At 39.7% G+C, this 12,458-nt stretch overlaps 1 protein-coding gene across 2 annotated transcripts in view; it reads right to left on the bottom strand.

The window, feature by feature from the left end:
• Nucleotides 1–12,458, bottom strand: part of CACNB2 (calcium voltage-gated channel auxiliary subunit beta 2) — a 251,979-nt gene that overhangs the window by 4,871 nt on the left and 234,650 nt on the right. For both annotated transcript variants that reach the window (XM_075143896.1, XM_075143897.1), the window contains 3 exons: nucleotides 5,163–5,314; nucleotides 4,332–4,427; nucleotides 2,798–2,983 (listed from right to left, as the gene is read on the bottom strand). In XM_075143896.1, the coding sequence (XP_074999997.1) occupies nucleotides 2,798–2,983; nucleotides 4,332–4,427; nucleotides 5,163–5,314 (434 nt within the window). The remainder of the gene's footprint in view (nucleotides 1–2,797; nucleotides 2,984–4,331; nucleotides 4,428–5,162; nucleotides 5,315–12,458) is intronic.

Genomic DNA, 12,458 nt, shown 5'->3' with positions numbered 1-12,458 from the left:
ACAAATTTAGAACCAATACCTGCAATTTCAGAATAGTGTTAGGGCTATTGGGATTTATGGGCAAATTCATTGACAGTAACTTTCCCTAAATATTACTGGGACACTGAGCAGGTAATGTTTGATCCTGGATTAGGGTCTGGCTTTGTGGTTCGTAACCAAATTAGGGCTCTGATTTGGATTAGATTCCGCAGTGCAGGAATTTTATGGCCCAATCTCATAAGGTTTTTTGCCTAAAATGGAAAAAGTTTGAGATAAGCCCATTTCATTACTCAGGGTGTAATTTAAAAGAAGTAAGGGTTCTTGGGAAGTTTAAGCAGTGTTGAAAGAGGAGAGAGAAGTCTGAGTCCACCGAGTCAATTTGGCTTGCTCCCTATTTCCATCCCATGGTCCCTAATCACCTGCAACCATATGTGTGTGAGGTTGCTCCAGTCTTCTTTTTGGAATTAGCCAACTATTTCCCTACAAGAGCAAACCTGAGAACAGTTGTCAGGACAGTTTGCTCCAAAGCTCTCCATCAGATAGACAGGAGGTGTATGGTCTTCACCGACTTCATTTCAAACAGTCCCAGGAGGCCTCACACCTTCAAGCACTTCGTGCCATGCAATGCACACACTCAGCATCATGCTATAAAAATACTGCTCTGGCAGCTGGCAACACAAATCTCTCATTACAACGTACACCCGGGACTGAAAAACCACAGAAAACAATTATGTCTCATGGCAAAGGGATGCTGCATTGGACCCAGGGGAGAATGACTCAAATGCTTTGCAGTGCTGATGTGGCCCCTCCAGGCCAAATGGCTGGTGGCATGGTTTTTCTCTGCAGAGCTGTCCACAAAAGTGGCACAGACATAGACTTTAAATTCTCCAAATAGAGGTCTTATCACTATTGAGAGAATGGGTTCAGTCACCGTGATCAGAAAATGAACCCACTCTATTCCAAGACTGTGACAGGCTCAGGTTTGAGATGTCAGCTGAAAATGTATCATAGGAAAATTAAACAAAAGGAATGTAAAAATTCTGTGTTCCATAAGGGACTCCCGTTACTTCGCACTTTTGGATTAGTAGACCTACCAACTGTGAAACTTCAAACACATTCTCATTTTTAGTCCTTAAAATAAAAATCTGTTAATTTGTAAGGAGATAGCACAACATTCAGAAAAGTGTTATTAAAACTTTGTGTAGTTCCTCCAGAGAACGTGGTTAATAAAATGAGTAAGTGAACTATAAATCCACACCCAAAAGGCATAAAAAAAACTTGAGCAAAATAATAGACACGTCTACAAAGCAAAGAAAGTTTATCTAGCAAGTCTGCACAAAACAATACTGAATTTCATACTCAGAAATTCTTCCAGCTCACAGTTTTTTCAGGGTGTTTCAGCTCTGAGGACAGAAAAAAAGGCAGAAATGAGCTATAGCTTACAGTCTCTTTTCCTGCAACTGCTTTTGAAAGCAAGAGAAGGAGATACCCTGCAAGGTGGCTGAATTTTTCTTCTTAAAGAACAAACCTGTCAAGTCTGTGGTCTTCTATCGGGAAATAAATTCTTTGACACAAAAAATTGTTTTGCAAGACTATAAAAACAAAAAGCTAATTTTTGGCATTTTAATTTGGGTGCAGATATATTTTTTTCTTTGATTTTCTAAAAGGAGGCATTTTTCTTAGCCAAAGTTATGAATTTTAACTGACATAGGTATGTAATTTATGGGCATATATGGAACTTAGGTGGAAATTTAGATGTAGTAAGCCATTATTTGAGCTGGGACAGATGTACTTTACCCCCCACTGTGATCTTCTCAGCCTCAAAGCGTCACTCGCTATTTATAATGAAGTAGCATCTTTAAAGACCTCATTTCATGCCATGCAACACATATGCATGAGGAGAGGATCTCCTTATGCTGAAAACCTTAATACAATTATACAAAGCAAAAGTTGAAGAAGAGAGAGGACAAAATATGCCCAAAGTCACCAGGCAGGTCAGTGCAGAGGTGGGAATAAAGCCTGTTTTTCCCAGCTCACTGGACAGTACCCTTGCTGTTCAGAACATACTGCCTCTCAAGGTCTTTCTGCACAATGTGAAGCGGGACTTGGGTTTTATGTAAGAGTTTGGCTTGAAGAAAGTATGTACTTTTCACAGCAATGCCCAATGAATAAAAGAACAAAGGAAACACTGGAAGGGCCACTTTGACCTTGAGACTTCACTAATACAGTCAGTCATTTTCAACCTCTATGACTCCATAGCCTGTGGGAAGATAGGAACAGATTCCCTCCAACATTTGTGGATCTGCACTGTACATAACGCAATTTGTCATGCAGAGCCTCTGGGGCTGGGATTTGCCTATTAGCGATAGTCTGCCCATCAATCAAAGAGTTACCAGAGGCTGTAACGTGCATAGTATTAGCCCAGATTTATTCCTCTGATTGGATTACATATGGCCAGCTATAAAAATGCTTGTGGCTGGTACACATATTACTGGCACAGTGGTGTCCTAGGCACAATGAAATCTTAAGTATTCCACTTCACATCACCATATGTTTTCAGTCAGGCTGGCTTAGTCCTTGGAATCAAAACCAGCCCCCTAGTCAATATGCAAACACATGCTACTGTGAATACAATAGCAATAACAATAATGTGCCTGTATTTGCCTTTTATACTGAAAATGGGTGAATGTCTACTGAAAAAGCTCTTACTCTATCAACAACAGTAAGACATATTCAGCATATTCTAGTATCAGACTACCACTGTGCTTTGGAAGAGGAAGAAAGAAGAAAAAAAGAAGAGATGGCATAAAAACTGTACCTGTAAATTAATATTTGGACCTGGGCTAATAGGAAGAGTGGCTGTTGCAAGTGTGCGAGTGAGAAGCTGGTTAGGAGGATTGCTGCTAGGTGGATGTGTGGCCTTCCAGTAGGCTTCCAGATAGTCAGCAAGGTGCTCACAAGCATCTTCAAGCTGGTTCTCATCAAGAATTACATCGAACATCTCCTGATAAAGGAAAGGTTTTAGTGAGAATAACCACCAGCTAAAGGGAGATCAGCTAGAGACATGGATGACTACAGTTCCCATTCATCAAAAATGAACCACGTTTCTAATACTTGCGTTAAGACACTTCACCCTTTTTGGTTGTTTTTTTTTTTTTTTAATGCAATTGATACAAAAGACAGCAATCATAACTAGCACTAATGTTACACTTGCTAAAGCAAGTCCTCATGACTTCCACTTAGTAATGCACAGTCAATGAAAATAGGAAGAGGCAGCTTGAACAAATCTTAAAACTCAAATATCCACAAACAAAGGTTAAATATTGAAGATTTTAGGTATTGGAACAAAATGGAAAGGCAAGAAAAGAGATTCACTCCCCATATCTAGAATAACTAAAAGAAAACTAAGACAAACTAAGACCAGTAACTAAGAACAGTAAGAAACACAAATAATACAGATCATCCAGTTTCCAAGTGTCACACAAATATTAGGTAAGAGATTAGTCACACAGTCTAATTTTAGGCATCTAAAGTTAGGAGGCGAGTTTCCTCTGTTCCCTCCCTGGTCAGGGAGAGAGAAGTCCCCCTGAAGGCAGCTTTGAGAGCCTACGCAGGTCTCTAGCATTCTTCACTGACTTCTTGGGGACCTGAGGAGACTAGTCTCTTAACCAAGATGCTTGAACTTAAATGATGAAAGCATCCCCCTCACTCAGCTCCGTAACTATAGCAAATTCCCACATCTGCAACTGAACTGAATCTTCATCTTCTGGTCTCTTACCCATACTCGACAGTTGAGTATGCAGGTAATAATGCTTGCCATGTTTAAAACACAGCTGGGGTCTCATCATCTCCACTTTATAGGTGGAAGTTGAAAGAATTTGCTTCAGTGCACATCAACAGAAGAACTGCAGAGCTCTCAGCTACGCAGTACCCTGCAGCTCTTTGCCAAAACTGTGACCAGAACACCAGCAGTGATGGGCTGTGGTGACATACGCCCAAGGGGAGCTACCCAAACCACTGGCCTTATCCTAAACTGCCAGAGATAAAGCACAGTCACTAAGAGGGTTCATTTTTAGACCAATACCCCCAAGAGAATTATCAAGTAAAACAAATGCTCAGCTTGTTCGAGCGATGAATGTATTCAGCACACATCCTAATAACCCCCTGCGACTAGGACTGTTTCTCCCTGCACCCTTGTGCAGAGCCCAGAGACTTCAGGAGGCGTTCTGCAAAAAAACAATAGTGAAATATGGCCAGAAGAGGGCAAACATTCCCAGAAATTACGTAATTAACCTCGTGCCTGAAAAGAAAGGCACCTTTCAAAGATGAGACATAAATTAACAGTAACTCACAGGAGGACACTGTGCCAGTTTATCAGCTGCCACCATCTGAACGTTAAGGTGTTTGGCCTGAGATTTCCCTCGAGATTTTATTAACCTCTGTAAAACCTGTGAAAAATAAGACATTAATAAAAGTGAGCAGGTTTGGACTTAATGTACATATATAACCACTTAAAAAGTTTACAGTTTTAACTGCCCACTTGAGCAGATCAAATTCTTCATTTGCTGGCTTCAGGAGCATTTCCCATGCTGTTTACATCCAGAACAAGCTAATTTTCATTTACTTCCCAACAACTCCTTTCCTGTTAGGAGCACTAAAAAGTTCCCCTCCTATTTTCCTCTGCTCTTTCTGGTTTTGTTTGTTTCTAGGTTGAAATTCTTTAATTGTTCTCCTGAGTTCTCTTCCCATAATTTGTTCTTCTCTTTCAAATGTCTCTTCACAAGGCCTGTGCAGGTTTTTTCACAGAATGAAAGAGTACATTACCAGGAGATGTCAAAGTTTACCAATCAGTCTGATATTCATTATGTGAAAATTTTTCTTTCATTTCTGTATTATTTTGATTTAACAAACTGTTAGCATTACTTATGCTATCCCAAAAGCGCAATCCCAATTCAAAAAACCATTGGAGCTACAGCATCTTTTCCAAAATGGGTTTTAGTAACACCAGAGCTAAGATACTTTTTTGATTAATAATATTTCACCATCCAAAGGGAAGCAATAACAATATATAACTCTGAACTTTACTGAGGACACGTGATTATCTGCGTTTAAGACCAAATAAAGGAAAAAAAGAAAAAAAAAAGAAAAGACTGAAATAGCATGAGTATCAGTAAAATATTTACCTTAGGAGAAGAAATCTTTACATATACTATAATGGGAGCCAGAGAGGTTTTGCTTAGTTGAGCTGGGTGGTTAATGGTATCAGCATCAAGCACTACCAACTGCAGTGTCCTTGCTAATTCAAAAATCCGTTCAATTTCACTTTGAACTTCAGCTGCAGATAAGTAGAAAATTAAGAGTTATGAAAATATTAAAAGGCGATTAGTTTTAAGAAATGTAAAAATGTGGTAGACTGGTGTATTGCTCATCCTCAGGTTGGCAAGAGTTGTTAGCCATGCACGTCCCTGGCACGCTAGGGAAGCGAATGCAACGTTAACGAGAGCATTTTGCCCCCGTTTTGTTGCCCTTGCAGGCAGCACTGCCTGCCTGTCTCACCTCCACCGCTTCCTGCAATCCCAGCCTGGAGAGAGACTTTCTTACAAGACCCCATGTACGTAAGAAAAAAAGAGGCAAAAATGCTTGCCTCATGGTAATCTTACTATGCCATTAGTTTCCTACATGTAAATAACTTCAGCTCAGACTTTAATGTTATGTAGCAATCAAACTGGAGTGCCCGAGATAGGCATTAAGACGTACCGAGATGTCTATAGTAGCAGAAGCTCCTGTTTTTCCATTTACTTCAACTTATCAAAGCTCTGGAAAACAGAGTTTCCTTCATATACTGGCCTCAGTATGGTATCATATCAAAAATTTGATTACTATGTGTAAAAAACTTTTTTAAAAAAAATTCAATAATCCAAATAATGGTATGGTATCCTCCTCACAACCCCAAGAGTTCTGGAAAGGTGATTTTCCCAGAAAAAATCATCTTGTCTTCTGGTAACTCATGCTCCGAGCTCCTCAGCACCCTGCCTGATTGGCAGTCCAGGGCAAACCTCTCCAAGACAGATGGACTGCATCCGCTTTCACAAGTGATGTAGAAATTGTCTTCATTCCCAAATGAAACAAAATCATCCTTGAAATGGAATCACATTTTCCTGCTCAAATCTTGCTATAGGCTGACTTCACAGAGAAATTACAGAAGTTGGGTGACTTGTGCAAGTCTCTAAAGAAAGTTATAGAGCAGACAAGATTGTAATTCATACGGGTTTCCCTTTAAAGGTTGTGCACACTCCATGAACCAAAACCAGATTAGATATCTAGCTCATTCAAAGTAAATATTGGAAGATAACCAACAGAAACTTAAATGTCAACAAGAGGTACCAAAAACTTATTTATTAGAGAGTTTCTTGAAATTACACTATCAGCATTTTATCTATTATGCTGGCACAAGCATTAAGTTTGCTTGAAAACACAGCCTATCTGATCTGGCTAGAGAGAGTTTTCTATAGCGAATGGTCTCTTTCAAGAGGTGTGAAGAGATTGATTTTTGTTATCTTGGAAGAACAATTGAATAAATTAGGTACCACGATAAGGTTGCAAAATTTCCAAGAGAGAGCAAAGTACCCTAGCTAGTCTCCATTTAGCTCAAAGTCTTTCAGTTCCAAATCAATAGGTGACTACTAAGATCATTTCATAAATGAAGTAACATCTTAAATGGCCATCAGAAAATCTATATATGATGCTCTCTGTTGGAGGAGGTTGACATTGTTTTGGATCTGTTAGAGATCACCTCCATCTGTTTGTAGTTATCTCCGATTTTGGCTGAGTACATGCCAATCAGTCTTTTACAGCAGAGAACATTGCGAGATGTGCACGGCGTGCTGGTATGGAAAGTATCAGTGCGTGCTTTCCTGCTTGTCGATAAAAGCACTGTGGCCCAGCTGCTGTCTGAATTAGGACCACATTTTTGAAGACAGAACTTCTGATGGTTCTTGGCACATTCACAATTACATTTTCTGCAACTTTGTTACGTAGAGATATTGTTGGAATGACTGCATACCATTGTCTCAGTGATTTAGTAGAAGATAGTCAATAGTCTATCCCTAATTTAAGTCCAAATGACAACTAGAATAAACATATCAGAGATAATTTGTCATACACTGTTCTGATGATGAGTTTGGATTGCTTTTCTGCAATTTCAAACCAGGCTCAACACTTCAGTCAGTATAATAATATCAGTTAATGTATCATTTCAAGACCACTCCAGACTGCTAAAAAAGCTTGTTCAAGACAATTTATAACCAGCAAAATCTGTCTTTTTTCCAGTGTATCATAATTTTGTCTGGGGAAGCAGCATTTGCTACACTGCTGGAAGCACTTTTCTGCCAGTATAGAATACACCTCTGTGAACTAGATTTCCTGCTATATTTTTTGAAACAACTCTTTGCCAGGACAGAGTATGCCTCAGGGTATCTTCTATTGTGAAACATACCCAAGGCAACAATTGCAGGTAACTATGGTCCTATGAAACAATAGTTTCCACCTGAGTCCAAGGATGGAGAGATATCTTTTCCATCAATTAAAAAGTATTTCAGTATTTATTTTTCTTAACTTGGGTATAGGAGAAAAGTCCAAGGAACTACACTGCATGGTTGATGAACTAGTATGTTGTGCCTCTACCTCTCCAGTCAAGAATGGATGGAAAAAATGCCACAGAGATTGCCAAAGAGGTCCTGATCTCCTGTCCCTTAGAGTACTTCTTCAGCTTCTGGAAAAGCCTGCATTTTGCTTTAAATCTTCCTTGTATTCTAACTTTTTACTACACATAAGATTGTTGCAATTACTTAAATAATAGTAGCTTCTCTTAATAGATGACAAAGGCTTTATTTACTGCTGCAGCTTTGGTTTTCATCTTTCTTTAACAACATCTCTCAAAAAACAAATTCTATACCTGTAAAAATTCTTTCCCAACAAGACACTCAACACAAATTTTCTTTCAGACTTTTGACCAAAGTAAGCAAAGAACCCTAAATGTCATGCGGGGATAGCAACACAAATGTCACTGGTAGTTAAAATAGGGAGCTGAGAACAATGACAGTGTGGTATCTTCAAAGCAGCACAGTAATAGCTTAGCAATCTTCCCGCTTCCATGAATATCACCTATTTATAACAATGTCCCTTCTGATATACTGGAGAGGCTTAACAGTGAGGCTACAACAGTTCACTCCAATAAATTCTACTTGCCAATTATAATGAGAGGCATAAACGTAATCAGATCTACCGTGACAATTATGATGAAATGCTGGCAGCCCAGATACAACACTCAAAACCAGAAATAAACTCTAAAATTTTAAAATGACCCTCACAATCTATTTGATACAGCCTCCTTGGTAATCAGAAAAGGAACATATTTTAAATGACAGGAGCATTCAACTATTTATTCCATACAGTAGGGTGTCAACTCTAAGAAACAAGAAGTACACATCTCCCAGCCAACTTTAAATATTGCACATTTACACTTACTCCCATATATTAATTCCAAATATCCCTACTGTAGTCTGAAATGAATAGAAATTCAGTGCAATGAGAGCACAAGTAAATGGTTTATCCCATTATGGGGCAGACAAATATTCTTTACACCAGCTGGACCTTACCAGTAAATTTTGAGCAAAAATCTTTAACAGTTCATTACAATAATCTCACCTGAAGTAAAGGCAAAGACACAGCAACTCTGCATTGCAACCATGTCAATTCACTAATAACAAGATGAACTATGGTGGAATTTAGGGTCACTTATACAATGCTATGGTAAAAGAACATTCTCTACACAGCTGGAGAAACACAACCTTCCTTCAAACCTGAGCAGAAAGCATGTATAGCAGCCAGGAGTCACTGGGACACCCAACTTGACAAAGCAGTGGCTACTATGTTTTAGGAAGACCCTGATGAGATGGCAGTTTTGTGATGGAGATGCGATGCAAAATGGCCATGCTTCTGGCCTGCAAAGGCCAAATTAGAAACCACAAAATATTGCTTATATGCACCAAAGAGGTTTTGATCTTCAGCAGGAACAGTGAAGTTCACATACTGTCAACTGAGTACAGTATGACTTTAATATCCTATTCAATTTGACCTTGTCTACCTCTTTTTGGTATCAGTGGCACTGTTTCCTTCACAGAAACAGATTTGTAAATTATTACTTGGACTGCAAGAGCCACAGAGACAAAGCGTGTTCTTTTTCTAAACAGAGCTCCTGGTATTACAGATGTATAGCGTGAAAAGAACATACCTATATCAATGCATGTCATATAAAAATTATTAGCAACACCTTGCACAAATGGCTTTCAAATAATTTTATAAATTAAGGAGAACAGACATCAGTAGCCATGATTTTTCTTATGCTAATTCTTTTATATAAGCACACTTACTTCAAAATAATTAATCACTAAATTCCATGAACATAATTAAAGAAATGGTAAGTTTAAGGCAGCCTTGGGAATTCCAAAACAAAGGCAAAAGAAACAAACACGCTATATGTCCCCAGTGCCGTAAAAGCACATAGAAAGTATTGCACCAAAAAAAACAGCTGAGAAATGGATAAAGGTCATATCTGAAATCCAAGAAAATGAAAAAAGAAAAACAAAAAGGAAGCAATGACTATTAAGTTGTGCCCACACACCTTTTGATTAAGAAGTAAATCATGAGCTTGAGTGACAGAATTTAAATTTTAAATTTTAATTTGTGAGCATGTGTGTGTATACACATGCTTATATTGTGGGCAAAATCACCAAAGTGTCTACATTAGGTATTGCACTAACCAGAATGCAGGTACTTGGCCACAGCAGGCTATCCCAGACTACATTAGAGGCCTGTGCTCGCTGTATACAAAGTGGAGAGACCAAGATGCCACCGAGGGTGATCCAGAAAGCTACATAGTGTGTGAGCAGTCCGAAGCAAGCCAGTAAGAAACCCCACATGTACGTAAGTACTTGGCCTCTTTCTTCTCATCTTACCCTTTCCTCCCCTCAAGCACCAAGGTTGCTCTGGGTAGGCAGGGAGCTAACAGCGGGGTCATGCTAGACAGGGGATAGCTGGCTCCATCCCTTCCCCAGCCAAGGAGGTTCAGTCTCGTGGTCTCCAGGCAGGATAAGGTGTCCCACCCCACACTGGTGGCAATGCTGGGGAGCAGAAGCCTCTGTGTCTCCCCTTCAGCGTACCCAGCTAAGAGGGAAAAAGTCTTGGAGGGGAACATAAGCAAGTAAGAGGGAATAAATCCTCTAGCTTAGTCCTCAGGCAATGGGCCAGAAGATACCTGGATTACAGGTGTTTTAATCACATTTCTAACATAAATGTAGCTTTGTGAATATACTTACATTTCCCTGGTCTCAACCACACGTCTTAGCCACTAGCTTGTTACATAAAAAGGGGAGGGTGGGAGTGGGAGGATGACAATATTTTCCAGGGAAAGTGGCTGCATGTGTTACTCATGCCTAACAGATGGGGCTCCTGCGAGGGACAAGGCAGAAAGGAGAGGAGCATGTCTGCTGCTCCGCCTGGCGCTCACGTCTGGGCTCCGCGGAAGGGGAGCTGTGGAGTGAGGTGCTGCGGGAAAACAGGGTTTTCTTCTTTCTGCCTCCTGAGGCTCAGTTTAGACAGAATTCAGATGGCCTTGAATGCACACACACATCCAAGTGGTATTTATAGATACAATGTGATGTTTGGAAACCTCAGCATAACCAAGATCTATTTATAATGGACTAACATCTCCTGAAATGCAATACTGTAATTATTGAAAATATAAACAAGATAGTGTCATTTAAAAATACTAAATAGCACATGAAAATGTCTACTTCCTCTCCTATTTCTCTGGGCTAGCAAAACAATTCAGGGAATGATGCTTCTTATGCCAGGTTTAAACTGGAAGTAAATTTAAAGGCCTATGAAATCAGCGGATTGCAGCACAAACATGAGTGGATGAGCACTGCACAGGGGAGAGCTGCACTGGGACGACTGCGCCAGGTAGAACCGCAGCCGCGCCAGAAGGTGCCGTGCAGCAGCACAGCGCTGCATCCATCATTAAGCTCCCCTACACTCTGTTAGAGAGTAATTGGGATAGTAAGACTGGGCAAAGAAGCAGTCTAACATTTATTTTGCCCAGGGGACCAAGCAACTGTCTCTGCATATTGGATATCATCGCGTCAGGCTGGCACTAACTTGGGTATTTCTGCACCATGCCTCACTACTCAGCGCAGTCCTATAGGCTTTTACAGCTCTGGTCCATTCATAGGACACTAAGTAAGTGTTCCCTAGGTTTGTTGTTTTATTTAGTACAAACATAAATAAAAATGCTCAGCCTTTCTCACGGATACGATGTGGAACCACTCCATTGTTGGCTATTCAATCCCTCCTGCTGATAGTGTGCCACTGGCAAAACATTTGCGTATTCACTGAGTGGGAGAGATACTGACTCTGTAGCCTGACGCTTAGAGTGGGAGGCAAAACACGTGGATTCCAGTCCTCTCTCCAGGGAAAGTTTAATTATTATGCAAAGTGCGTAAGGCTCAGTAGGACCAACTGACAACCATCCATAAAGGTGATCAGAGCCCTGTCATGGCAATGGAAATTGTAAGTTCATGCCTCTGTTAGCAGAGAACAGAAATGAACCCAGACTTGTTGGCATTCTGGTTGAACAACCCAAACTCTTAGTCTTGGATAAAATGAGGACACAGACATCAACTTTTATCAGTTCCATGATCCTAAGAGAAAGAAAAAATACTGGATCAATTCAACCTACAGGTGTAAATAGTTTTAGGAAGCAAACTGTATTCTTAAGCAAACAGCTAACTTGCTAAAAATATTTAATTCACCTATCCAGGTATCTTAGTTATTATACAGATATCTGTGACCTTAAGAATTATTCTAACACATTACTATATTGCTTTGTCTCTAGCATATTTTGTTTCAAGATAGTTATAAATCATATGTATTTCAGTGCAGTACCATGACAAAATATAGGGACGTGTTGCTGAGAGCTATCTCTAATTTACAGAAATCAAGAATTATTTTATTTCTCCTTATGTCCTTTGGAAGCACTCAGGAAGTTTCATTAAAATACTTTGCTAATTCTGTATCAAAAAAGTATTTGTGAGTTAGAATACTGGAAAGTTAGTACCAAACTTCTAATGCAGAACTACCTGGCGAATTCATTAGAGAGACTGACTTTAGATGTTAACAAAAACAAGGCTGGACCAGCAGGATAAAAGAACATTTTGAGACATGTGAGGCTGATAAATTACAACAGGTTCAGGATCTTCATGCCACTCTTTCCCCATCTGTGTGTAAAAAGATGTGTAGCCACATCCTCATGATTACCCAAAACCTCTTGGCTGCTATATTACAGCATTCTAGTTCAAGGCAGCTTCAGGTTTAGCAGATTACTTTACCGTATCTGAGGATTTAATGCCTGCAAGTGAGAG

The sequence above is a fragment of the Calonectris borealis genome, chromosome 2 (genome assembly GCF_964195595.1).
Source record: "Calonectris borealis chromosome 2, bCalBor7.hap1.2, whole genome shotgun sequence".
NCBI lineage: Eukaryota > Metazoa > Chordata > Aves > Procellariiformes > Procellariidae > Calonectris > Calonectris borealis.
This window is presented reverse-complemented; position numbering and strand designations above follow the sequence as displayed.